The sequence below is a fragment of the Salvelinus fontinalis genome, chromosome 26 (assembly GCF_029448725.1).
Source record: "Salvelinus fontinalis isolate EN_2023a chromosome 26, ASM2944872v1, whole genome shotgun sequence".
In the NCBI taxonomy this organism is placed as follows: domain Eukaryota; kingdom Metazoa; phylum Chordata; class Actinopteri; order Salmoniformes; family Salmonidae; genus Salvelinus; species Salvelinus fontinalis.
Genome location: NC_074690.1, coordinates 40,316,139 through 40,341,188, shown reverse-complemented (window position 1 = coordinate 40,341,188; position 25,050 = coordinate 40,316,139). Strand labels below are relative to the sequence as shown.

At 44.6% G+C, this 25,050-nt stretch overlaps 1 protein-coding gene and 1 long non-coding RNA gene across 2 annotated transcripts; both read left to right on the top strand.

Annotated features, from left to right (window-relative positions):
• The first annotated feature begins 3,387 nt into the window (after nt 1–3,387).
• On the top strand, nt 3,388–5,784 carry LOC129824344 (uncharacterized). The gene is made up of 3 exons (XR_008754734.1): nt 3,388–3,628; nt 5,268–5,363; nt 5,615–5,784. It is a non-coding gene; the product is annotated as an uncharacterized LOC129824344 (long non-coding RNA).
• A 2,475-nt stretch (nt 5,785–8,259) lies between these two features.
• Nucleotides 8,260–20,519, top strand: LOC129824343 (dual specificity mitogen-activated protein kinase kinase 2-like). The gene is made up of 13 exons (XM_055883924.1): nt 8,260–8,314; nt 9,512–9,626; nt 15,320–15,530; nt 16,968–17,024; nt 17,184–17,273; nt 17,446–17,523; nt 17,638–17,689; nt 17,790–17,914; nt 17,995–18,208; nt 18,291–18,343; nt 18,491–18,552; nt 19,692–19,737; nt 19,863–20,519. The coding sequence occupies exons 2-13, from the start codon at nt 9,598–9,600 to the stop codon at nt 19,971–19,973; spliced, it is 1,128 nt and encodes a 375-aa protein (XP_055739899.1). The 5' UTR covers nt 8,260–8,314; nt 9,512–9,597; the 3' UTR covers nt 19,974–20,519.
• The last annotated feature ends 4,531 nt before the right edge of the window (nt 20,520–25,050 follow it).

Genomic DNA, 25,050 nt, shown 5'->3' with positions numbered 1-25,050 from the left:
CACTCATCGCCTCGGCCTTGGAGACGCTCCAGGGGGCCACCTCTTTCTCCAAGTTGGACGGGCTGAACGCCTACCACCTGGTGCGGATACAGGAAGGGGATGAGAGGAAGACCGCCTTCAACACAGCCAGCGATCACTACGAATATCTGGTCATGCCATTTTGCCTTACCAACGACCCGCTGTGTTCCAGGCCCTGGTTAATGACGTTCTCCGCAACATGATGAACCAGTTTATCTTCGTCTACCTCGACAACATCCTCGTTTTCTCCCACTCAGCGCCTCCTGGAGAACCAGCTTTTTGTGAAAGCGGAGAAATGCAAATTCCATCGCTCCACCATCCCCTTCCTTGGTTACATCATTGCTGCAGGGAACGTACAAATGGATCCCGGGAAGGTGAGAGCGGTGGTGGATTGGCCCCAGCCTACGTCCAGAGTGCAGCTGCAACGTTTCCTGGGATTTGCCAACTTTTATCGCCGTTTTATCCGTGATTACAGCTCCCTGGCTTCCCCTCTGTCTGCACTCACCTCGCCCAAGGTTCCGTTCATGTTGTCCCCAGCTGCTGACCGGGCAATCGTGAGTTTCTCGTGGTAAAGATGGCGTTGGAAAAGTGGAGACACTGGTTGGAGGGAGCGGAACATCCATTCATTGTGTGGACAGATCACAAGAACCTGGAATATCTCTGCACTGCCAAACGTCTCAATTCCAGGCAAGCTAGGTGGGTGCTGCTTTTCACATGGTTTAACCTCTCCCTCTCCTACTGACTGGGATTCAAGAATATCAAGTGGGATGTGCTGTGACGCCGCTATAGCCCCACGGCTACAGCCTCGGACCCCGAGACCATCCTTCCCATCTCGTGCCTGGCAACTGCACTCAGCTAGGGAATAAGGAAGCAGGTCTGTGAGGCACAGCATCGCAGCCGAACCCGGGGGGGGGGGGCAGACAACCAGATGTTTGTTCCTGACGCTGTCCGCCCCTCGGTCCTGGAGTGGGCCCACTACTTCAGGCTTACCTGCCAATCGGGCTCCCGTCGGACCCTGGCCTTTGGGCGGCAACACTTTTGATGGCCTATCATGGTTCCGGACGTTTCCGCATTCGCCGCCGCCTGCACGATCTGTGTGCAGAACAGGACTCCCCTGCAAGCTCTGGCTGGTCTTCTTCAACCACTGCCTGTCCCTCACTGTCTCTGGTCTCACAAATCCCTGGACTCCGTCACGGGTCTCCCCCCGTCTGATGGCAACACCGCCATCCTGACTGTAGTGGACTGATTTTCCAAAGCCGCCATTTCCTTTCTCTCCCCAAGCTACCCTCTGCCAAAGAGACGGCCCAGCTCATAGTGCAGCACGTCTTCCGATCCATGGACTCCCAGGGAACATGGTCTCCGACCGGAGTCCTCAGTTCTCATCCCAGTTCTGGAAGGCGATCTGCACACTCATTGGGTTGTCGGCCAGCCTGCCCTCCGGGTTCCACCCTCAGTCCAACGGCGCCAATCAAGACCTGGAGACGACATTTCGCTGCCTTGTCTCCGCCAACCCCACCACTTAGAGCCAGCAACTCGTGTGGGTTGAATATGCCTGCAACACCCTCTGTTGCTCTGCCACCAGGTTCTCGCCTTTCGAGTGTTCCCTGGGTTATCAGCCCCCGCTCTTCCCAGTGCAAGAGGAAGAGGTCGTCATACCCTCGGCCCAGATGTTTGTCTGCCGCTGTCGTCGTGCCTGTAAGAGAGCCCGGTAAGCGGACTGACGGCAAGCGGACCGCCACCTTTCCCCGGCTCCCTGCAAACTTTCCCCCCATTTTATCAGCCCTTTCCCCATCTCCAAGATCATCAGCCCATCTGCTGTTCATCTTCTGTTGCCTCGAACCCTCCATATAAACTCAACAACAACAAAAAAAGTATATTTTTCAGGACCCTGTCTTTCAAAGTTAATTCGTAAAAATTCAAATACTTCACAGGTCTTCATTGTAAAGGGTTTAAACACTGTTTCCCATGCTTGTTCATTGAACCATAAACAATTAAGGAACATGCACCTTTGGAATGGTCGTTAAGACACTAACAGCTAACAGACAGTAGGCAATTAAGGAAACAGTTATGAAAACTTAGCACACTAGGCCTTCCTACTGACTCTGAAAAACACACCAAAAAATGTCAAGGGTCCCTGCTCATCTGCGTGAACGTGCCTTAGGCATGCTGCAAGGAGGCATGAGGACGGCAGATGTGACCAGGGCAATAAATTGCAATGTCCGTACTGTGAAACGCCTAAGACAGTGCTACAGGGAGACAGGACAGACAGCTGATCGTCCTCGCAGTGGCAGACCACGTGTAACAACACCTGCACAGGATCGGTACATCCGAACATCACACCTGCGGGACAGGTACAGGATGGCAACAACAACTGCCCGAGTTACACCAGGAAATCACAATTTCTCCATCAGTGCTCAGACTGTCCGCAATAGGCTGAGAGAGGCTGGACTGAGGGCTTGTAGGCCTGTTGTAAGGCAGGTCCACACCAGACATCACCGGCAACGATGTCGCCTATGGGCACAATCCCACCGTCACTGGACCAGACAGGACTGGCAAAAAGTGCTCTTCACTGACGAATCGCGGTTTTGTCTCACCAGGGGTGATGGTTGGATTCGCGTTTATCGTCGAAAGGAATGGGCGTTACACCGAGGCCCGTACTCTGGAACGGGATCGATTTTGAGGTGGAGGGTCCATCATGGTCTGGGGTGGTGTGTCACAGCATCATCGGACTGAGCTTGTCATTGCAGCCAATCTCAACGCTGTGCGTTACAGGGAAGACATCCTCCTCCCTCATGTGGTACCCTTCCTGCAGGCTTATCCTGACATGACCCTTCAGCATGATAATGCCACCAGCCATACTGCTCGTTCTGTGCGTGATTTCCTGCAAGACAGGAATGTCAGTGTTCTGCCATGGCCAGCGAAGAGCCCGGATCTCAATCCCATTGAGCACGCCTGGGACCTGTTGGAGGGTGAGGGCTAGGGCCATTCCCCCCAGAAATGTCCGGGAACTTGCAGGTGCCTTTGGTGGAAGAGTGGGGTAACATCTCACAGCAAGAACGGGCAAATCTGGTGCAGTCCACGAGGAGGAGATGCACTGCAGTACTTAATGCAGCTGGTGGCCACAGCAGATACTGACTGTTACTTTTGATTTTGACCCCCCCCCCTTTTGTTCAGGGACACATTATTCCATTTCTGTTAGTCACATGTCCGTGGAACTTGTTCAGTTTATGTCTCAGTTGTTGAATCTTGTTATGTTCATACACATATTTACACATGTTAAGTTTGCTGAAAACAAACGCAGTTGACAGTGAGAGGATGTTTCTTTTTTTGCTGAGTTTACATCCCACTTTTCATGTGTCTAGGGTCAAACCTATGTCTCACATCCCTTTGTCTCCTGTTTCCAGGCCCACCCCTCTTCCCTGTCTCATTGACGGCCAACCAGCGTACACGGTGTGGCGCCTCCTGAAGATTTGACCACGGGTCAGGGGATTCCAGTACCTCGTTGACTGAGAGGGTTATGGGCCGGAGGAGAGGTGCTCAGTCCCCGCTAGGGACATCCTGGACCCAGGCCTCATCGCTGAGTTCCAACGCTGGCACCCCAGTCAACCAGGTATGAACGCCCATGTAAGACGCCAGGTGGTGCCCCTAGAGGGGAGGGTACTGTCACACCCTGATCTGTTTCACCTGTCTTTGTGCTAGTCTCCACCCCCCTCCAGGTGTCGCCCATCTTCCCTATTATCCCCAGTGTATTTATACCTGTGTTCTCTGTTCATTTTGTTTCGTCAAGCCTACCAGTGTTTTTCCCCATGGTCCTGTCTTTCTCTAGTTCCTGTTTTCTAGCTTTCCCGGTTTTGACCATTCTGTATTTCCCTGAGCCTGCCTGCCATTCTGTACCTTTTCACACCGCCCTGGATTACTGACCCCTGCCTGCCCTTGACCTGCCCCCCTGTTTTTGTAATAAATGTTTGTTACTTCGAAACTGTCTGCATCTGGGTCTTCTACTGAGCCTTGACACATTATGTTAGTAATGAGAATGTATTTATTTTTATTTTATTTTTCCATTATTTTACCAGGTAAGTTGACTGAGAACACGTTCTCATTTGCAGCAACGACCTGGGGAATAGTTACAGGGGAGAGGAGGGGGATGAATGAGCCAATTGTAAACTGGGGATTATTAGGTGACCATGATGGTTTGAGGGCCAGATTGGGAATTTAGCCAGAATGATTGTTATTATGATGTGACTTCTGAGATGATGAATTTGATTTGATACATGTCATTCTGTTTCCTTTGTTAAGCAGCTCACAAAAAAACTATCCAGATAATATACCACTTTGTGGTTAAAGGAATTCCTGCCTCAGTCTCCTCCATTCCTCTGTCACCTGATCCGTGACCACCTGTTCACCTTGTCACACTGTTGTCAATCATCCTACCTGTCCGGCTACACACACAAATTCCAAGATTCAAATTCTAGATCGTTACAGCTGCCCCTGAATTATTTTCCCATTTCTTCACAATGCAAGATTCAAACCTTAGATTAAGTCTTCTAGATTGAGGCCACTAGATTAAGGCCTCTAGCTTGTTCTGGTATGTCTGGGAAGTATGTAGGATGGGGGTAAAAAGTGCTCAGAATGAAGGACTGCCAAGTATGGAATGTCTCACAATTACCACAACAGCAGAACTTCTGTGCAATTCTGGAAATTCAGCATATGTGTGTGTGTGTACATGTTTTCCTACGTTATCAGGACCGGAATGTCCTGACAAGTCAACAGAATGTCCTGATAGGAAAACAATTTTTGAAAAGTCTGGACTTTTTCCAAGTCCTACATTTGTTAAAATGTTGTTTTAGGCTTAAGGGTTAGGTTTAGGGTTTGGTGTTAAGGTTAGGATTAGGAGTTAGGTGAAATAGGATTACTCCCCCAAAAGTCCTGTAAATTCACGTTAAAAAAAGGTGTGTGTGTCGGTTCTTCTTAGCAGCATTTTGGATGACAAGCTCCACCTCCTTTACCCGGCCCTGCAGCAGCAGCCAGCGAGGAGATTCCCCTAGAGACGGACAGAACCCCCACACACATATGCGCACACATAAAAGTACTATTATATATAATGATGGTAATAATAGGATCATTTAGCAGAGTGTAAAGTATTTTGTTCCAGCCCAACAGCGACACACTCAATTTATGTCTATGATCGCAGTAACCTATTATTTAGCGTTGTGTAGTGTTGAATCCTGTGTCCGCCTCTTTGTGTTTAGCAAAGGAGCAGTGGTAAAGAGCAGAAGCAGGGGTTTCCTAGACCTCAGCCGCACCACTGACATGAGAACCATCTCCATCCTCAACATCATGCTCTGGTAAGGGCCACTTCGACTGGGTTCATGGTCGTCACTGTCTGGTAATGCTAGAAAAGACAGAAATGTTGCTTTTTAACCCCACATTTTCAACCACAAACTCTATCCTTAACCATCACCTGAAACTGAAAACACATCTACATGCTCATTAGTTCACCAATCTGTATTTTTTTTCATGGCCATCCCTTGACTTTCCTTCCCTCTCTCTTCTCTCCCTCACTCTCTTTCCCTTTCTCTCTCTGTCCCTCCCCCAGGACAGTGACCTCCATGTTTTCTACAGTCTCTCCCTCAACACCAACATGAACAGCCACTCCTACCTCAACTACTTTAACTCGGCACTAACAAGATCCTGACCTACATGAGTACCTGGGTTTGGAATGGCCGTTCCCGGCGACCCACTATCCTCTTGTACTTGCTGCTTTTCTGTGGCGTTCATGCTGCTGGTCATCAAGCTGGTCCCTGAGGATCTGAGTCTGTGTTGAAGCCCAGTGATCTGTAACCAAAGCGAAATAGTTTTCCCCCCTACCTAATACCTCAAGGTCTTGTGTAGTACATTATCTATTACACATTATAGACTGGATGGTTCGAGCCCTGAATGCTGTTTGGCTGACAGCCGTGGTATATCAGACCGTATACCACAGGTATGACAAAACACTTATTTTTACTACTCTACTTCCGTTGATAAACATTTTATAATAGCAGTAAGGCACCTCAGGGGTTTGTGTTGCGTCGTGCCTAATAACAGCTCTTAGTCATGGTATATTGGCCATATACCACACCCCCTCGGGCCTTATTGCTTAATTTTACTCTTTGAGGAAAATGTCTATCAAAAGCCCAGCCCACCCTGTAAATCTCCAGGACTAGTGTTAGGGACTCTGTTAAACTTAATTCAACTATAATTGACGGAAACTGCTACAAGTAGCTGTAATAACAGGTTGTAGTATATATTGTGTGCTGATAGGTGTATTGTGTTGTTGTAGTAAAAATGACTGGTCTGTATTGTGTTTCTTTGTGTGGTTTCCAGCTCTGCTCCTGTGTCCCCTCAGATCAGCACATCCTGTCCCAGGTACTGACGTTGCTGGGCGTGTCGGGGGCGTACTGTTTCCTCTACCTCTTATCCACTGAGCTCTTGCCCACTGTGGTCAGGAACATGGGCCTGGGCATGGCCTCCATGGAAACACGCATAGAAAGCATCCTCTCCCCCTACGTCATCTACATCAGTGTGTGGGGGGGGGGGGGGGGGGGGGGGGTTGTGTGTGCCGGTTCGTCTGTGTTTGTGTCAGGTATGGATGATTTCATGCATTAGCAAGCATGAATGTACACTGAACACAAATATAAACGCGTCATGTAAAGTGTTGGTCCCATGTTTCATGAGCTGAAATAAAAAAAATCACAGAAATGTTCCATATGCACAAAAAGCTTATTTCTCTCAAATTTTGTGCAGAAATGTGTTTCTACACCTGTTATTGAGCATTTCTCCTTTGCCAAGATAATCCATCCACCTGACAGGTGTGGCATATCAAGAAGCTGATTAAACAGCATGATCATTACACAGGTGCACCTTGTGCTGGAGACCATGAAAGGCCACTTTAAAATGTGCAGTTTTGTCACACAACACAATGCCACAGATGTCTCATGTTTTGAGGGAGCGTGCAATTGGCATGCTGACTGCAGGAATGTCCACCAGAGCTTTTGCCAGAGAATTGAATGTTAATTTCTCATTGGAGCTGCCTCCACTGTTGTTTTAGAGAATTTGGCAGTACGTGCAACCTGCCTCACAACCACAGCCCACTTGTAACCACCCTAGCCCAGGACCACATCCGGCTTCTTTACCTGCGGGATCATCATGCTGAGGAGTATTTATGTCTGTGATAAAGCCCTTTTGTGGAGAAAAAAATATTTCAGAGTAGCTGGGCCTGGCTCTCCAGTGGATGGGCCTGACTGCCAAGTGGGGGGGGGGGGGGGGGGGGGGGGGGGCTATGGCCTCCAAGGCCCACCCATGGCTGCCATGTGAAATCCATAGGTTTAGGGCCTAATTCATTTATTTCAATTTACTTATTTCCTTCAATGAACTGTGACTCAGTAAAAACGTTGACATTTTTGCAGGTTGTGTTTATATTTTTATTCAGTATAATATGCATGAACCCAGATCTACGATGTTTATGATTGAATATACATATGCAGGATCTTAATTTGATCTCCCTGTTGGAGAACTGTACTGCAATGCAAGAAATGTAAAACGTGTAGTGTATTTGAGGTTTAAAAAGGCTTCTGAAGTTTGTAATTTCCACTTTGAAATTTTAGTCTTCATTTTCCCTTACAAAAAATGTATCAACGCTTACAACAATGTCAATTAATTAAAATCCACATAGTGTCTTCAGAAAGTATTCATACCCCTTGACTTGTTTCACATTTTGTTGTGTTACAGCCTGAATTCAGAATGTATTACATGTTTCTCACCCATCTACACACAATACCCCATAATGACAAAGTGAAAACATGTTAATAGAAAGTTTTGCAAATATATTGAAAATTCAATTCAGAAATATTTCATTTACATATAAAAAGCAACACTTCATGGCACAACAGCTTTCCCCCATGTGACCTACTTGTTGTGTGTATGTACTGACTTGTATACTGATAGATGCACACACACACCTAATGTTAATGTATGTAAATTGTAGTTTTTTGGTCTGTAAGGTCTTTTTCATTATGAGTCGGACCCCAGTAAGACTCAAATCAAAAACCTTTGCCATGACACTCCAAATTGAGCTTGGGTGCATCCATTTCCTTTTTAATTATCATTGAGATGCCGTTACAACTTGATTGGAGTCCACCTGTGGCCAATTAAATTGATTGGACATGAGTTAGAAAGAAACACACCTGTCTTTATAAGGTCCCACAGTTGACAGTGCATGTCAGAGAGGAAACTAGACCATGAAGTCTGAGGAACTGTAAGTAGATTTCTGAGATAGAATTGTGATGAGGGATGTATCTGGGTAAGGATGTAAAACAATTTCTAGAGTGTTGAATGTTCCCAACAGCACAGTGGTCCCCATTGGAAAATTGAACAAATGTGTAATCCCCAGACTCCCTATAGCTTGCCGTCCAACCCAAACTGAGCAACCGGGCAAGAAGGACCTTGGTCGGGAAGGTGACCAAGAACCCAATGACCACTCAGACAGAACTATGAAGTTTCTTGGCTGAGATGGGTAAACCTGAGAAAAGGATGTCTCAGCACATTACCAGTCTGGGCTTTATGGGAGAGTGGCCAGATGGTAGCTATTCATGAGTAAAAGGCACGTGGCCGCATGCCTGGAGTTTGCGAAAAGGCATGTTAAAGACTGTAAGTTAAAAAAAATATTCTGTGGTCTGAAGAGACAAAGGATACTCTGGCCTGAATACGAAGTGCTATGTCTTGAGAATTAGGCACAGCTGATCACCCAGCTAACATCATTCATACTTTGAAGCATGGTGGTGGCATCATGGTATGTGGGATACTTTTCAGAGGCAGGAACTGGGAGACTGGTAAGGATAGAGGGAACGAAGCCAAATACAAGCCACCTGTTTCAGACTGCAAACTACCTTAGACTGGGGTGAAGATTTATGTTCGAACAGAGCAATGACTCCAAGCATGCAGCCAAAGCAATGCTGGAATGGCTTCAGAACAAGAATGTGAAAGTTCTTGTGGCCCAGTCAAAGGCCAGACTTGAATGCCATTGTAAATCTGTGGAAAGACTTGAAGATTGCTGTTCACTGCAGCGCATCTAGTTTAACAGAGTGAGAATCTGCAACGAAGAATGGGAGAAGTCTCCCAAATCCAGATGTGCAAAGCTGATAGACATACCTAAGACACCTCAAAGCTGTAATCACTGCCAAAGATGCTTATACAAAGTATTGACTCATTGGTGTGAATACTTTGTAAATTAGATTTTTGTATTTCATTGTCAATAAATTTCAAATGTCTTCACTTATGGTATTGTGTGTAGAAATGTTTTATTTAATCCATTTTGAATTAAGCCACACAATGTTGGATAAGTCGGGTTATGAATACTTTTTGAAGGCACTAATAAGTCACATTTCCTGTTGCTGCGAACTGGCTCAAATTTAAGATCCTACATCTGAAATCAACTTGCTCTTTCTGTTTTCAGGAGTTTACAACACAATCCTGCCATACATACTTTTTTTGGGATAATCAGCCTCTTCTCTGCTGGCCTGTCGTCTGCTTCTGAACACCATGGATGGTCAAGTCCAGATTATCACACAGTAGGTCATAAATGAGAAATTGAACCATGGTACTAATTTATCTACAGTCATTGTAATATTTGTTAGTGGTTGACCTCCACTTACCAGTTCACGATAACTTCTATAGACATTTTTATGGTCAAAGTTAGTGCCATATCGCTTATGTTGTGTGCCATATGATTTTGAAAAGGCAGAACCCAGCTAGCACATCTTGTTTCCTTGGAAGTTGTGGGAACATTGGTTGTGGCAATGAAGCATACCTTTCCTAACTGTTAAAATGAAATGTTTTCTAACATTCTGAGAACCGAAGTGAAAATGTTGAATATTCTGGGAACATTCATTTATAGGTTGCAAGGAGGTTCTGATAACATTTTGCTCTGGTTCCTTAAGTTTTCCTGGGAGGTTTTATTAACACTCTGAGAACAAATGATAGGCTACTGAGGTTTTTGTAAGACTTTTACCAAATGTTTCAATAAGACTTTTAATAACACTGCTAGCTTATCTTGGGTTAACCTTTCTAATTAATTTTTTCCAATAATGGAGGGCACAGTCTTATGCCTTGCGGTAGAAGCAGTTCAGGGTCCTGTTGGTTCCAGACTTGCTGCACTGATACCGCTTGCCATGCGGTAGCAGAGAACAGTCTATGGCTTGGGTAGTTGGCGTTCTTAACAATTTCTGGGGCTTTCCTCTGACACCGCCTGGTATAGAGGTCCTGGATGGCAGTGAGCTCAGTTCCAGTGATGTACAGGGCTGTACTCACCACCCTCTGTAGCGTCTTGCTGCCGGGTGCCTTGCAGTTGCTGTACCAGGCAGCGACGCAGCCAGTCAAGATGGTATCAATGGTGCATCTGTAGAAATGTTGACGCTCTAAAAGCCCAGGCCAAATCTTGTCGGCATCTGGAGGGGGGGGGGGGGGCAGTTGTTTAGAGGGCACAACAGTGCGTGTGTGTGGACCATATTAATTCCTTATTGATATTCACTACAGACCCATTGAGTGTCAGAGCTAGCGCAGTAGGATTTTATGTTAGTCCTGTATTGACGCTTTGCCTGTGATGGTTCTTCAGTGGTCGTAGCAGGATTTCTTTAAAGCGTCCGGATTAGTGTCCCGCTCCTTGAAAGTGGCAGCTTTAGCCTTTAGCTCAGTGCGGATGTCAAATTTAAATTGTATTTGTCAATCATCCAGGTGGCCATTTGCTTCGGTGTTCAGCAGGCTTATGGCTTGGGAGTTGAAGCTGTGAAGGCGCCTTCTGGACCTAGACTTGGCACTCCAGTACCGCTTGCCGTGTGGTAGCAGAAGTCTGAGTTGGGAGTCTTTGACAATTTTTGGGGTGGCCTTTGTTACTGCCATGTGTGTGTCCTGGATGGCAGGAAGCTTGGCCACAGTGATGTCCTGGGTCGTACGCACTACCCTCTGTAGTGCTTTATGGTCGGATGCCGAGCAGTTGGTATACCAGGTGGTGACGCAGCCGGTCAGGATGCTGCGATGGTGCAGGTGTAGAACTTTGAGGACCCATGGCAAATCTTTTCAGTCTCATGGGGGGGAGGGGGGGGGGGGGTGTTGTCGTGCCCGCTTCACGACTTTTGTTGTGTTTGGACCATGATAGTTTGTTAGTGATGTGGACACCAAGGAACTTGACACTCTCAACCCGCTCCACTACTGCCCCGTCAATGTTAATGGGGGCCTGTTTGGCCCTCCTTTTCCTGTGGTCCACAATCATCTCCTTTGTCTTGCTTGTGTTGAGAGGTTGTTGTCCTGGCACCACACTGCCAGGTCTGACCTCCCTATAGGCTGTCTCATTGTTGTTGGTAATCGGGCCTACCACTGTCATCAGCAAACTTAATGGTGGTGTTGTGCTTGGCCACGCAATAGTGGTAGTACAGGAGGGGACTAGGCACGCACCCCTGAGGGGTTCTGCATGGTAGATGTGCTTTTGCCAACTCTAACCACCTGGGGGCAGCCTGTCAGGAAGTCCAGGATCCAGTTGAAGAGGGAGTTTTAGTCAAATGGCATTCTCACACTACCGTTCAAAAGTTTGGTCACTTAAAGTCCTTGTTTTCCATAAACATGCATGAAATGAGTTGCAAAATGAATAGGAAATATAGTCAAGACATTGGCATGGTTATAAATATGTTTAATTGAATAATAGTCTTAACTTTGCTTTCGTCAAAAAAATCCTCCATTTGTTGCAATTACAGCCCTGCAGACCTTTGGCATTCTAGTTGTCAATTTGTTGAGGTAATCTGAAGAGAGTTCATCCCATGCTTCCTGAAGCACCTCCCACAAGTTGGCTTGGCTTGATGGGCACTTCATACATACCATACAGTCAAGCTGGTCCCACAGCAGCTCAATAGGGTTGAGATCCGGTGACTGTGCTGGCCACTCCATTATAGACCAGCTGACTGCTTCTTCCCTAAATAGTTCTTGCATAGTTTGGCGTTGTGCTTTGGATCATTGTCCTGTTGTAGGGGGAAATTGACTCCAATTATGCGACGTCTATAGGGTATGGTGTTAGCCTTCCTCCTTCAAGATCCCTTTACCCTGTACAAATCTCCCACTACCACCAAAGCACCCCCAGATCATCACATTGCCTCCACCATGCAAGACAGATGGCGTCAAGCACTTGTTTATTTCTGCGTCTCACGAATGTTCTTTGCTCCGAACACCTCAAACTTAGATTTTTTTTTGTCTATTTTTTTTTTTTTTCAAACCTTCCTCTGTCCAGTGTCTGTCTTGCCCATCTGAATCGTTTTTTAAAATATATTATTGGCCAGTCTGAGATGGCTCTTCAGGTTGTAGCTCTAGAAAGAGGCCCGTGCTCAATACTTACAATTCTGAGTTCAATGACCGTTCAAAACATATTTACCCAGTCGGAGCTTGTTTTTTTGTGTTTCCCAGTTGTCTTGAACTCAGAGCTGGGAAATCTGACTTCAGTGAGTTAACAGTTTTGACCACGGTAGAAATCATGCTGGATTGACAGCATGGCCAATGTTTATCATTTTAATCTAGGAAAATAACCTTTAAACTGAGATTTGGTACCACACACACTCCACTGAATAGCAAGCTAGTGATTGCTTTGCAATGCTTGCAGTTAACCACTGAGTCTTTATAAACCACTCATTGTTGAACATGCGATTTCCAAATGGTGTAATTTTTATGGCTGAGCACCGACACGTTATCTATAATTTCTTTTCTCATATGATGAGGATTAAAAGATTTGCTAGTAGATTGTCAACTTGATTCATGACTGCTAGTTAAGACTGACATGATCAATCAAAGCTACTGTAGATATTTGATGTGATGTTATCTGTGTTAATGTTACCAATGACCTTGAGCCTTGGATGGGCACCAAGGTGATGTAGTGTCCCCATGAGTGAGAACTGAGCCAATGACAGCGCAACTACAGAACATTACCAACCCCTACTGTTTTCCTCTGGCTGCCCCACAACAGAAAGAATTGAGCTAGGCTGGAACACCTGCATTTTGGCGCTGCCTTCAAGAAAGCAAAGAGACCCATGTTTGTATGGAGGCTTTATTAAGTCATTGATATCTTTTTTTTTTTTTTTACCTTGTTTGATGTGACACTGCCTCACCTGCCCTGAATGACTGGTCACCACTGAACAGCAGTAAGGCACCCACCCCATGGTTTGTGGTATATGGCTGATAAACCATGGCTAACTGCTGTATCCAGGCACTGTTACATCGTACTTAAGCGCAGCCCTTAGCCCTGGTACAGTATTTTGGCCATGTACCATAACCCATTGTGCCTCTTGAAGCTAGGGGGCAGAATTTTTATGTTTGGGGAAAAAACGGTTCCCAGTGTAAGCTGCCTATTTCTCAGGCCCAGATGCTAGAATATGCATATAATTGACAGATTAGGATAGAAAACACTAAAGTTTCAAACTGTCAAAATATTGTCTGTGTATAACAGAACTGAATTTGCAGGCGAAACCCGGAAGTGCCTCTAATTTTGAAAAATCCCTTTTCCATTGCCTGCCTTTCCTTCATTTAAAGGGATATCAACCAGAATCCTTTTCCTATGGCTTCCTCAGGGTGTGAACAGTCTTTAGACATATTTTCAAGCTTTTTTTCTGAAAAATAAGCGAGATTTATCAAAACGGGTCAGTGGCTAGCGGAATGTCCTTCGATTCGTTGTAGCTCAACATTTTCTTTCTCTTTTATTGAGTAGTTTACCGTCCGGTTGAAATATTATTGATTATTTGTTAAAAACAACCTGAGGATTGATCATAAAAAAACATTTGACATGTTTCTACAATCTTTACAGATACTATTTGTAATTTGTCTGCCCTTCATGACTGCTCGAGCCTGTTGATTTCTGAACATAATGCACCAACCAAATGGCGGTTTTTGGATATAAAAATAATATTTATTGAACAAAAGGAACATTAATTGTTTAACTCTGAGTCTCGTGAGTGCAAACATCCGAAGATCATCAAAGGTAAGCGATTCATTTTATTGCTTTTCTGACTTTCGCGACAATCTACATTGCTGCTAGCTGTTCGTAATGTTTTGTCTAGTGATCGATAAACTCACACAAACGCTTGGATTGCTTTCGCTGTAAAGCATATTTTCAAATCTGACACGATGGGTGGATTACCAACAAGCTAAGCTGTGTTTTGGTATATTTCACTTGTGATTTCATGAAAAAAATAATAACAATTTAATTTGGTGCTCTGCAATTCAGCGGTTGTTTATGAAAATGATCCCGTTAAAGGGATCTGTGCGCCAGGAGGTTTTAATTAAGGGCGAATTATTTTCTCTTGCAACATATTCAATCGTTTGCTTCTAACGTTATCGTGCTAATTAAGGATTATGTAAAGTAGAAAGTGTTTATTGTATAAATGTAGCAACTGCTACTTTTTAGACCTTTTTTGAGCAGGTTAAGTGACAATTGTGTTTTATTTGGACCTGGCAACCCTGGCCAAATTTTGCCATTCGGTGTACAGAACACCCGGCAGGAACAGTAATTTATTGGTTCCTACAGTCCTCACCTTCTGGACGTTCTGCTAGGCCTAGACTGTTTTGGCAAGGACCACAGTGAGGTTGTTGGCTAGTTAGCTAATGTTAGCTAAAGGCATTCGGTATAAAAATGTGCCTGTGGTCCAAATACATTTGATGTTGCTAGCTGACGTTGGTCTTTCTTTTTTTTTTTTTTTACCCCCGATTTGGAAAATTATTTACAAGTTAGCTGACGTTACTTTTCTTACTAGTTGTTTTGTTAGCTTGCTAGCTAGTGCCTGTATGCCAATAATTAGATAATTTATCCAGCCATCTTAAGTCAACAAATTAGCTTGGTGAATTAGACCAGATAACAGACAGCTTAGTTAGGTAACCACCTTGTCACCTGTTTTGATTTGATAGATGCACAGGCTAATTTGATAGCTAGGCAGTCAGTTGGCTTTCTGGATTGTTTGATCTGCAGATGGTAATTTGGGATCAATAAGTTTTACGCTGTTTAGGAGCAGCTTTATTTAGTGATCAAATTATTCTCCAAAACATGGCCCCAAAGAAGACCAGTGCCCCTAAACATCACTCCCACTGGTGGTGAGGGATTGTCCACCTCTATGACCATCACTGCTGCCTCTAAGTGTAATTGCTTAGCCAGCTGGCTACTGTTCAACAGATGCACTTCAAGTCCCCCTCTACTTTCAAAGTCTTAACCGTGAGCTAATTCATCCTCATCCCTCCCTCTCAGGGCTAATCTGGAGGCTCTACAGAAGACGCTGGAAGAGTTGGATCTAGATGAGCAGCAGATGAAGCACTTGGAGGCTTTCCTCACCCAGAAAGCCAAAGTGGGCGAGCTGAAAGACGATGACTTCCACCGCATCTGTGAGCTGGGCACTGGCAATGGAGGCGTGGTCAACAAGGTGTGCCACAAACCCTCAGGCCTGGTCATGGCCAGAAAAGTGAGTGGTGTGAATGCCGCTGCCAGTATGAAGTCGACCCCCCCCCCCCCCCCCCCCCCCCCCTTAGGGTGGTTTCACATAGTATTCTTAAAAATAACTGATCTGTTCTCTTTAAATTGAACCGTGGGTTAAAAAAATGGCTAAATCACTGATTCTCACCAAATGTCTAATCACACTATTCAAGTAAACAGTTTGAAGCTCTCTTAGCCTATAGTTCACATATTGCAAACAAATAATCAAAACACTCCAGACATTTTGGAATTTCTTTGACTCGCTAATCAATATCCAAAAACAGCACTTTTTATAGCGTTTTTGGCGAACTTTCACATCTCTGCTTTGGTTCCAATGTGAATAGTTATGGCAGGGGAAACGGTGTTGCTGTGGGAATAATGACAAGCGAACCTGGGGAGCTTTGAACACATTGCCCTAAAAAAGGGAAATGAACTCATACCACCTCTCGATGTCAGTTTTGGTTCGCTTCGGGGGCTCTTGAGTGGTCTGAGTTCCTTTGGCGTGTACTCAATGCACAAACAAAATAAGCAACCCACTGAGTTCACAATTGTCTGAATGGGACCAAGTGTGACGCTCTCCCAATCCTTCCAGATCTAAGAACGTTATCAGATTGAGGGGAAGTCCACTTGGACAACCAGTGGTTTAGATGGCATAACTCCGTTACCGTGGAGTTGCACCTGAGACTTTTTCAGTTTAAAATGTATGCCAAACAACTGATTTTAAAGTTAACAAACCATAACTCCATGCACAATGACTACTTTGACAAATGTATGCAGTACATACGAATATTTACTCTATGCACAAGGACTACTGTAACAAATTCTGTAAACTGTACAGATGCAAAGTTTGTTAAACTGAGTTAGCTTTTACAGTAATTCTGTTACCAAACTTTGCATGTGTACAGCTTTTCCAGTACATGTGTATGTTATAGTAGTCCTTGTGCATAATGTTCTATGGTTTTGTTCAACTGAAATCAATTGCTTTTGTTTGAAATGTTTTAAAGTGAGTGAGTCTCCATGGAATTGCCTGTAGCTTATATTGCTTACACCTGTCTGATCCTTGTGTATTTAGAGTATAGGGGTTGGATATTTTAATTATTTCTCAGACTGGACATCTCTCATGCTAGTGTAATCAGTGTGAAATGGCTGGCTAGTTAGTTTCATGCTCGCTCTGGGACATAAGTAGTAGTTTCCCTTCCTCTGCAAGGGCTGTGGCTTATGTGGAGGGATGCGTAATGATGCTTCTTGGGTGACTGGTTCAAGCCCAGGTTGGGCCAAGGAGAGGGACTGAAGCAACACTGTTACAATAAAACAATTAGACAGCCATTTTGATTCAAAACCAGCATAGCCTACTAATGGCTACTAGTGATGCGACAAAGCTGTTTAGATTTTGTGTGTTGTATTCATCCCTCCTCCCTGTCCTTAGCTGATCCATCTGGAGATCAAGCCAGCCATCAGAAACAAGATCGTCAGAGAGCTACAGGTGCTGCTTTTGTTGTGATTTAACTTCAAATATACAAAAATGTAGTACTCCACAATGTGAAATGTTTTATTCACTGTTAGGGATATCAATAATTGTCAAATCTGAGTTAAGGCTATTCCCCTGTTGGTAACCCCCCCCCCCCGGCTCTGTCTCCCTCAGTTGCTACATGAGTTAAACTCGCCCTACATCGTTAGTTTCTACGGGGCCTTCTACAGCGACGGAGAAATCAGCATCTGCATGGAACACATGGTGAGAATGGGGGGGGGGGGTGGAGTCGGGGTTGAGTGCCTTTCAAGAGCAAGGGAAATATTTTGGGGGAGATGGGTAAGTTGCAAATGTAATGCAGGTAGACTCAGACCTTGCCCTACTGTTGACGTATGGCAGTGCGGTGGTTGTGAGTGGCTCTCCTCTCTCCCTACAGGATGGGGGCTCCCTGGACCAGGTGCTGAAGGAGGCCAAGAGGATCCCTGAGGAGATCCTAGGGAAAGTCAGCATTGCGGTGAGTACCAGAACCAGCTACATAGCCTAAAGATGGTGCCAGTCAGATGGCTAGCTTTCCAGTGCCATTTTTATTTTAAGAGACTTACCCCAAAACGTTTTATCCTCTTCACAGGTTCTCAGAGGGTTAGCCTATATACGAGAAAAACACCAGATCATGCACAGAGGTACACGTTGATTTATGTTATGCAGTTTGATTTACAGATCTGCCTTTGTCTGTCTTGTATGTGGTTGCCCGCACTCACTGACATCCCATCCCTCCCCCAGATGTGAAGCCCTCTAACATCCTGGTGAACTCTCTTGGGGAGATCAAGTTGTGTGACTTTGGTGTGAGTGGACAGCTCATAGACTCCATGGCCAACTCCTTTGTGGGAACACGCTCCTACATGGCGGTGTGTACACCTGTTTGTCTCTGTGTCTGTGTCTGTGTCTGTGTCTCTGTGTAATCCATTTATTTGTCTCTAACCAACAGCCGGAGCGATTGCAGGGCACCCATTACTCTGTTCAGTCTGACCTGTGGAGTATGGGCCTGTCTCTGGTGGAGCTGTCTATCGGCCGGTACCCCATCCCCCCTCCTGACGCCAAGGAGCTGGAGACCATCTTCGGCCGGCCCATCATGGATGGGACCGAGGGAGTCATGCACCGCAGCACCTCACCCAAACCCCCCGGGGGCAGACCTGCCAGCAGTGAGAACAGAGTATCTCCTCCAGATGGTTAGAATGAACTTATTTGTACAATTGATCTCAGTAATGTTTCACTGTCTTGCAGGCCATGGTCCTATGATGGCCATCTTTGAGCTGCTGGACTACATTGTCAACGAGGTGAGCACTGCTGAGGATACCACCCCTCATGGCCATGGAATAATACAAATTATTGTAATGGGCTGTTTGGTACTAAGATATGACCAAATCTATATCCAAGGCATAGTGTATAGATGGGCTGTTTATATTCTGATTATCTTGTTCCAGCCTCCCCCTGAACTGCCCCATGGAGTATTCACTTCTGATTTCCATGACTTTGTGACTAGATGGTAAGTCTCCCTCGGTCTGCATGATTTAAAGAATACAATGTCTTGATTTATTGAATTGCATTTATTTGGGTATACAACAAGATATACAATAAATTCCCAGAGGATGGCGCTTAACCCTTTACACTCGAGGGAATTGGCCTATCGGGATGGGGTGTAATTGAAATGTTTTTCAGAAATATGAAATGCATGATAGAAATTGAAAGGGAGCAGTGGAGTATCGGCCCGTTATTAGCTAAGTTGAGGACAACGGTTCACCTGACAAGACTGAATCCAAACACTACACTTGATTTTGTACATTTTATTGTACTTTTTGGCAGATTTGCTGATAACAAAGTCTGAAAATACTCTGGATAAATTCAGTAATATGACAAGAATATGTGGGGGTAGATGAAACATGTATGAATATTTTATAATTATTTTTTTTGCAAGGGTTTGAAGGAGGACTAACTTGTCTCAAAGTGGCCACAAACCTCAAGTGTTCACAGCTAAGTTATAAAATATAGTTTTGTGCTTCCGCAAGGCTATTCAGAGAAACCAATGGTAATTTTGATGCGCCCGAGTCATGCGTGCGTGTTCCACAGCGAGTTTTCAATAGACGAACAGGCTCATTCTGTTCAGAACCACCCAGGGTATGACACGTCATCTTACCACTGTATATCAAAGATGGTGACGGCAAACGATACTGTATGACATGAGTTTGATACAGGAATAAATGGGAAGTGCACATTTGGACTAGGGTGTTTGGCCTGCTTGCGTGACATCAAAGATGGTAATCCTCAACGTCTCATCTTTCAAAATAGTCTTAATTTACAGCATTTCCCTCACTCGAACAACAGAACATTGTTCAAAAGTTGCCCAATTAGTGGGAGGGATGGGGGTGACTACTTGTTAAAGGCTGTCAGCCAAACCTCTACAGCACTGAAGTGCAGAGCCTGAGTTCTGTCATTTATAGCATGTTCCTGTACAGACACTGTTCCAATTTTAGGTGCACATTAGGGCCCAAATCTGCAATTTTCAACCGGTGTATATGGGTACGAGTGTAAAGTCAAACTTGTTTCCAAAGTGGTCCTCAGCATTAAAGTCATTAGATCTCACTGCTTTGTTAGATCTATGACTACTGTGACTTTCTTGTGCTTCAGTCTCATCAAGAACCCAACAGACCGGGCTGACCTGGATATGCTGATGGTGAGTTTCGTGCTTTCTTGTCAACTGCCTGACAATAACCAGAATTGGACTGGTTAGATATTTTACTATGCATGCTGGTGCCACAGATGTAGTTTTGTACTGAGCCATGTATCCCTTTGTTTCAGAGCCACACGTTTATCAAGCGCGCTGAGGTAGAGGAGGTGGACTTTGCTGGCTGGCTCTGTAAAACCATTGGGCTGAACCAACCCAGCACTCCCCCAAGCACTGCAGACTAGACACACACACACACAGTGGCCTGTGGATACACAAGCAGCCTCTACAACCACATGTTTACAAAAACACTTTCCTTGTCAGCCCCCTTTCCTCTCAGGTGATCCTGGTATGAACTGGCCCTTGTCAGTCACTCTCCTCTGTCAGAAACAAGCCCAAAGTTACAACCTTAACATTGCTTCAATGGTGTGGTTAGGGCAACCCCTCACTGTCTGATTCCCCTATCAGACCGTCAAAGCGGTCTGGCTGTTGTAGTCTGCAGTATCAATAGTGTGGCATCAGGGAGCTTCATTACCCTGGACGAGATGTATACAGACTCAGGCGGTGAACTCTTAACTCACAATCTTCACAGTTGGCAAAGTTTTGGTTTTGACATGTATCTACAGTGCCTTCAGAAAATATTCACATCCCTGGACTTTGTCCACATTTTGTTACAGCCTGAATTTAAAATGGATTAAGTTTAGATTTGTCACTGATCTACACAAAATACCCCATAATGTCAGTGGAATTGTTTCTCAATGTATTAAAAATTAAAAGCTGAAATGTCTTTACTCAAGTTTCCAAAACATTTTTTATTTATTTATGGCAAGCCTAAAGTTCAGGTGTGAATGTGCTTAATAAGGTGCATGGACTCACTGCTATACAGAATTGTAAAAATCATGGTCCACAGTAAGGTCCCTCAGTTGAGCAGTGAATTTCAACCAGAGACCAGGGAGGTTTTCCTACGGTTTGCAAAGAAGGGCACCTATTGGTAGATGGGTAAAAATTAAAACTGACATTAAATAACTCGGTGAGCATGGTGCAGTTATGAATTTTTACACTTTGGATGCTATATCAATACATCCAGTCACTTCAAAGATACAGGCGCCCTTCCTAAATCAGTTGCTGGAGAGGAATTTCACCATGAGGCCAATGGTGCTTTTTAAAACAGTGATTGAAGATAACTGAGGATAGCTTAACATAAATGAGTGAAAAGAAAAGCCTTTACAGAATTTAAAATAATTCCAAACATGCATCCTATTTGCAGTGAGGCGCTGAAGTAATATTGCAAAAGTGGTGAAGAAATGTACTTTGTTGAGTACAAAGTGTTATATTTGAGGGAAACCACATCACTGAGTATCTCTCCATATTTTCAAGCATGGTGGTGGCTGTATATGGGTATGCTTGTCGGCAAGGACTATATTATTTTAAGGCTAAAAAGAAACGGAATATAGCTAAGCACGTACAAATCCTAAAGGAAAACCTGGTTCAGTCTGCTTTCAAACAGACACTGGGAGACAAATTCACCTTTCAGCAGGACAGTAACCTAAAACACACGGCCAAATCTACACGAGCTGCTTACCAAGATGACATTGCATGTTCCTGGGTGTCCTAGTTCTGACTTGAATCAGCTTAAATCTATGGCAAGATTTATAGCTGTCTCATGATCAACCTTTTTTTCTTTATTATGGGAAAATATTGTGCTAAGCTCTTAAGACTTGCCCAGAAAGACTCCCAGCTGTAAATGCTGCCAAAGGTGACTAAATTGTATTGACTCAGGGTTGAATACTCAACAAAAAAAAAGCATTTCTTCCACTTTGACATCAGTGTATTGTGTAGATCATTGACAAAGAATGACAGATCAATTTTAATCCCACTTTGTAACACAAAATGTGGAAAAAGGCAAGGGGTGGGTACTTTCTGAAGCCACTATGTTTTGCGTTGCTGTAACACCAGAACCCTTTTGAACAGAGGTTATGCAGAAATATACTCCTTCGGGATACTTGACGTCACAAACTAAGCGAGACCTATTTCAGCTTCCTGAGCATGTAAACACATCTGCACTTCATCTACACTGCTCAAAAAAATAAAGGGAACTCTTAAACTACACAATGTAACTCCAAGTCAATCACACTTCTGTGAAATCAAACTGTCCACTTAGGAAGCAACACTGATTGACAATAAATTTCACATGCTGTTGTGCAAATGGAATAGACAAAAGGTGGAAATTATAGGCAATTAGCAAGACACCCCCAATAAAGGACTGATTCTGCAGGTGGTGACCACAGACCACTTCTCAGTTCCTATGCTTCCTGGCTGATGTTTTGGTCACTTTTGAATGCTGGCGGTGCTCTCACTCTAGTGGTAGCATGAGACGGAGTCTACAACCCACACAAGTGGCTCAGGTAGTGCAGCTCATCCAGGATGGCACATCAATGCGAGCTGTGGCAAGGTTTGCTGTGTCTGTCAGCGTAGTGTCCAGAGCATGGAGGCGCTACCAGGAGACAGGCCAGTACATCAGGAGACGTGGAGGAGGCCGTAGGAGGGCAACAACCCAGCAGCAGGACCGCTACCTCCGCCTTTGTGCAAGGAGGTGCACTGCCAGAGCCCTGCAAAATGACCTCCAGCAGGCCACAAATGTGCATCAGTGACGTTAAAGGAAATTATACTAGAAGAGGATGCCATTTAGACTATTGAGATGCAGCCCTAGTGTCTGTGTCCTGACCAGTCTCCCTCCACCCCTTTGGCTGTAGGAGAGATGCATGCCTGACCTGTGTTGGGAGATGAACACACCTTAACCAGAGTAATTTATATCTATATCTGCTAATACAGTGTTTCCCAACACCTGTCCTCAAGTACCCCCAACAGCACACATGTTTGTTGTAACGCCGGACAAACTCACCTGATTCAACTCATTGAGAATTGTGGGTACTCGATGACTGGAGTTGGGAAACACTGCCGTAATATACACTTGAGTGTACGAAACATTAAGAACACCTTCCTAATATTGAGCTGCCCCACCTTTTGCACTCAGAACAGCATCAATTCGTTGCGGCATGGTCTCTACAAGGATGCTGGCCCATGTTGACTCCAGTGCTTCCCACTGTTGTGTCAAGTTGGCTAGATGTCCTTTGGGTGGTGGACCATTCTTGATACACATAGAAAACTGTTGAGTGTGAAAAACCCAGCAGCGTTGCTGTTCTTAACACAAACCGGTGCATCTGACACATATTACCATACCCTGTTCAAAGGCTCTCAAATCTTTTGTCATTGCCATTCACACTCTGTATGCCACACATACACTATCCATGTCTCAAGGTTTAAAAATCCTTCTTTAACCTGTCACCTCCCCTTCAAATCAATCAAACTGTATTTGTCACAAAGTTTTAAAAAATTAAAAAGTAACACAAAATAACAATAATGAGCCTATATACAGGGGGTACCGGTACCGAGTCAATGTGTGGGGGTACAGCTTAGTCGAGGTCATTTGTACATGTAGGTTGGGTAAAGTGACTATGCATAGATAAACAGTGAGTAGCAGCAGTGTAAAACAAAGGTGGGGGGTGTCAATGCAAATAGTCCGGGTGACCATTTGATTAATTGTTCAGCAGTCTTATGGCTTGGGAGTTGAAGCTGTTAAGGAGACTTTTGGACCTAGACTTGGTGCTCCGGTACCCTTTGCCGTGTGGTAGCAGAGAGCACAGTCTATGACTTGGATGACTGGAGTCTTTGACAATTATTTGGGCCTTCCTCTGACATCGATTAGTATATAGGTCCTGGAGGCAGGAAGCTTGGCCCCAGTGATGTACTGGGCTATATGCACTACCCTCTATAGCGCCTTACAGTCGGTTGCCGAGAAGTCGCCATACCAGGTGGTGTTGCAAGCGGTCAGGAGGCTCTCGATGGTGCAGCTGTAGAACTTTTTTAGGATCGGGGGACATATGCCAAATCTTTTCAGTCTCCTGAAGGGGAAAAGGCGTTGTCGTGCTCTCTTCATTACTTTCTTGGTGAGTTTGGACCATGATAGTTTATTGGTGATGTGAACACCAAGGTACTGGAAACGTCGTCTACACTGATTTAAAGTGGATTTAACAAGTGACATCAGTAAGGGATCATAGCTTTCACCTGGATTCACCTGGTCAGTCTGTCATGGAAAGAGCATGAGTTCTTCATGTTTTGTACACTTAGTGTATATAAAAGCATGTATACAGCAGGGCATGGATCTGCCATAAAATAAGTGCGTTTCTGTGTCCTGGGGGGGGGGGGTCGAGGGCCTTTCGCTGCTTTCTTTGCTTCTCTTTGTGTATTTCTTCTCAACAATGGTTTAAAACTATGGATGTTTTGTACCATGTCAAAAACATCAAAAACTTTGTTTACATGTCATAATTGTCAATAATGTTATGTATTGTCACAACAGAACACAGTCTCCTTATTTTTTATAAAAACTATTGAAAGCAAATTCTAAAGGGATTGTCTTTCATGGCATGATATGAACTACTGGTACCCTGGGGTGTATTCACTAGGAATGAAACGGGGAGGCACCTACCTGAATTTGTAAAATAAACTCTTGTTTCGGTAGCAATATTTTTGCAACTGTTTGCTACATTGTGGTAAAACACTCATGATACCACTAGGGGGAAGTATAGCAATTCAGAGGCGCTCAGGGTAGAAGTTGTCCTCAAGCACAGATCTAGGACCAGTTTACCAAGAGGGAAAACAGCAAACCTGACCTTAGATTAGTGTCTAAAAACAATTGTATCATATCCCTTCAAAGGCCACTTCAGTAGAGTCAACAAATTCCCCACAGCCCACCTTAGCTATGTGCTAAGGATGTTGATTGTGTAGGTTTTGTGTGTACACTCACGCTTGAGCGTGTGTGTATGCGTGTGTTGGGGATAAGTCTAAAGCTTAAAGAGCTCAGATTCTAGCAGAGTGTGTGCAGGTTTTTGTATGTAAGTCTGTGTGTGTGTGCACACGTTTGTGTGGTGGGGTAATTCTAGAACGTAGAGAGGACGGGGGCTATGAGGGAGATGGGGTGGTGGGTTGCTCTAAGCCACTGCGGCAGTAAAACAGCAAAGTCTGCAGTCATTAATATGCAAATATGCAAATTAGAGGGTAATTAAGTTCCTGCGTTCGTCAGTAGCTCTTTGATTGCTAATGAATTCCAATCTGCAAGAAAGGGGGAGGGGAAGATGAGGAAAAAGCAAGTGGAAAAGAGAGACAGAGAAGAGTAGAGAGAGGTATATTGCACCTCTAATCACGTTCTGTGAAAACAGGAAAGGGTAATGGGGGTCCATCATTAGAGGGTGAATAGGCCTATGC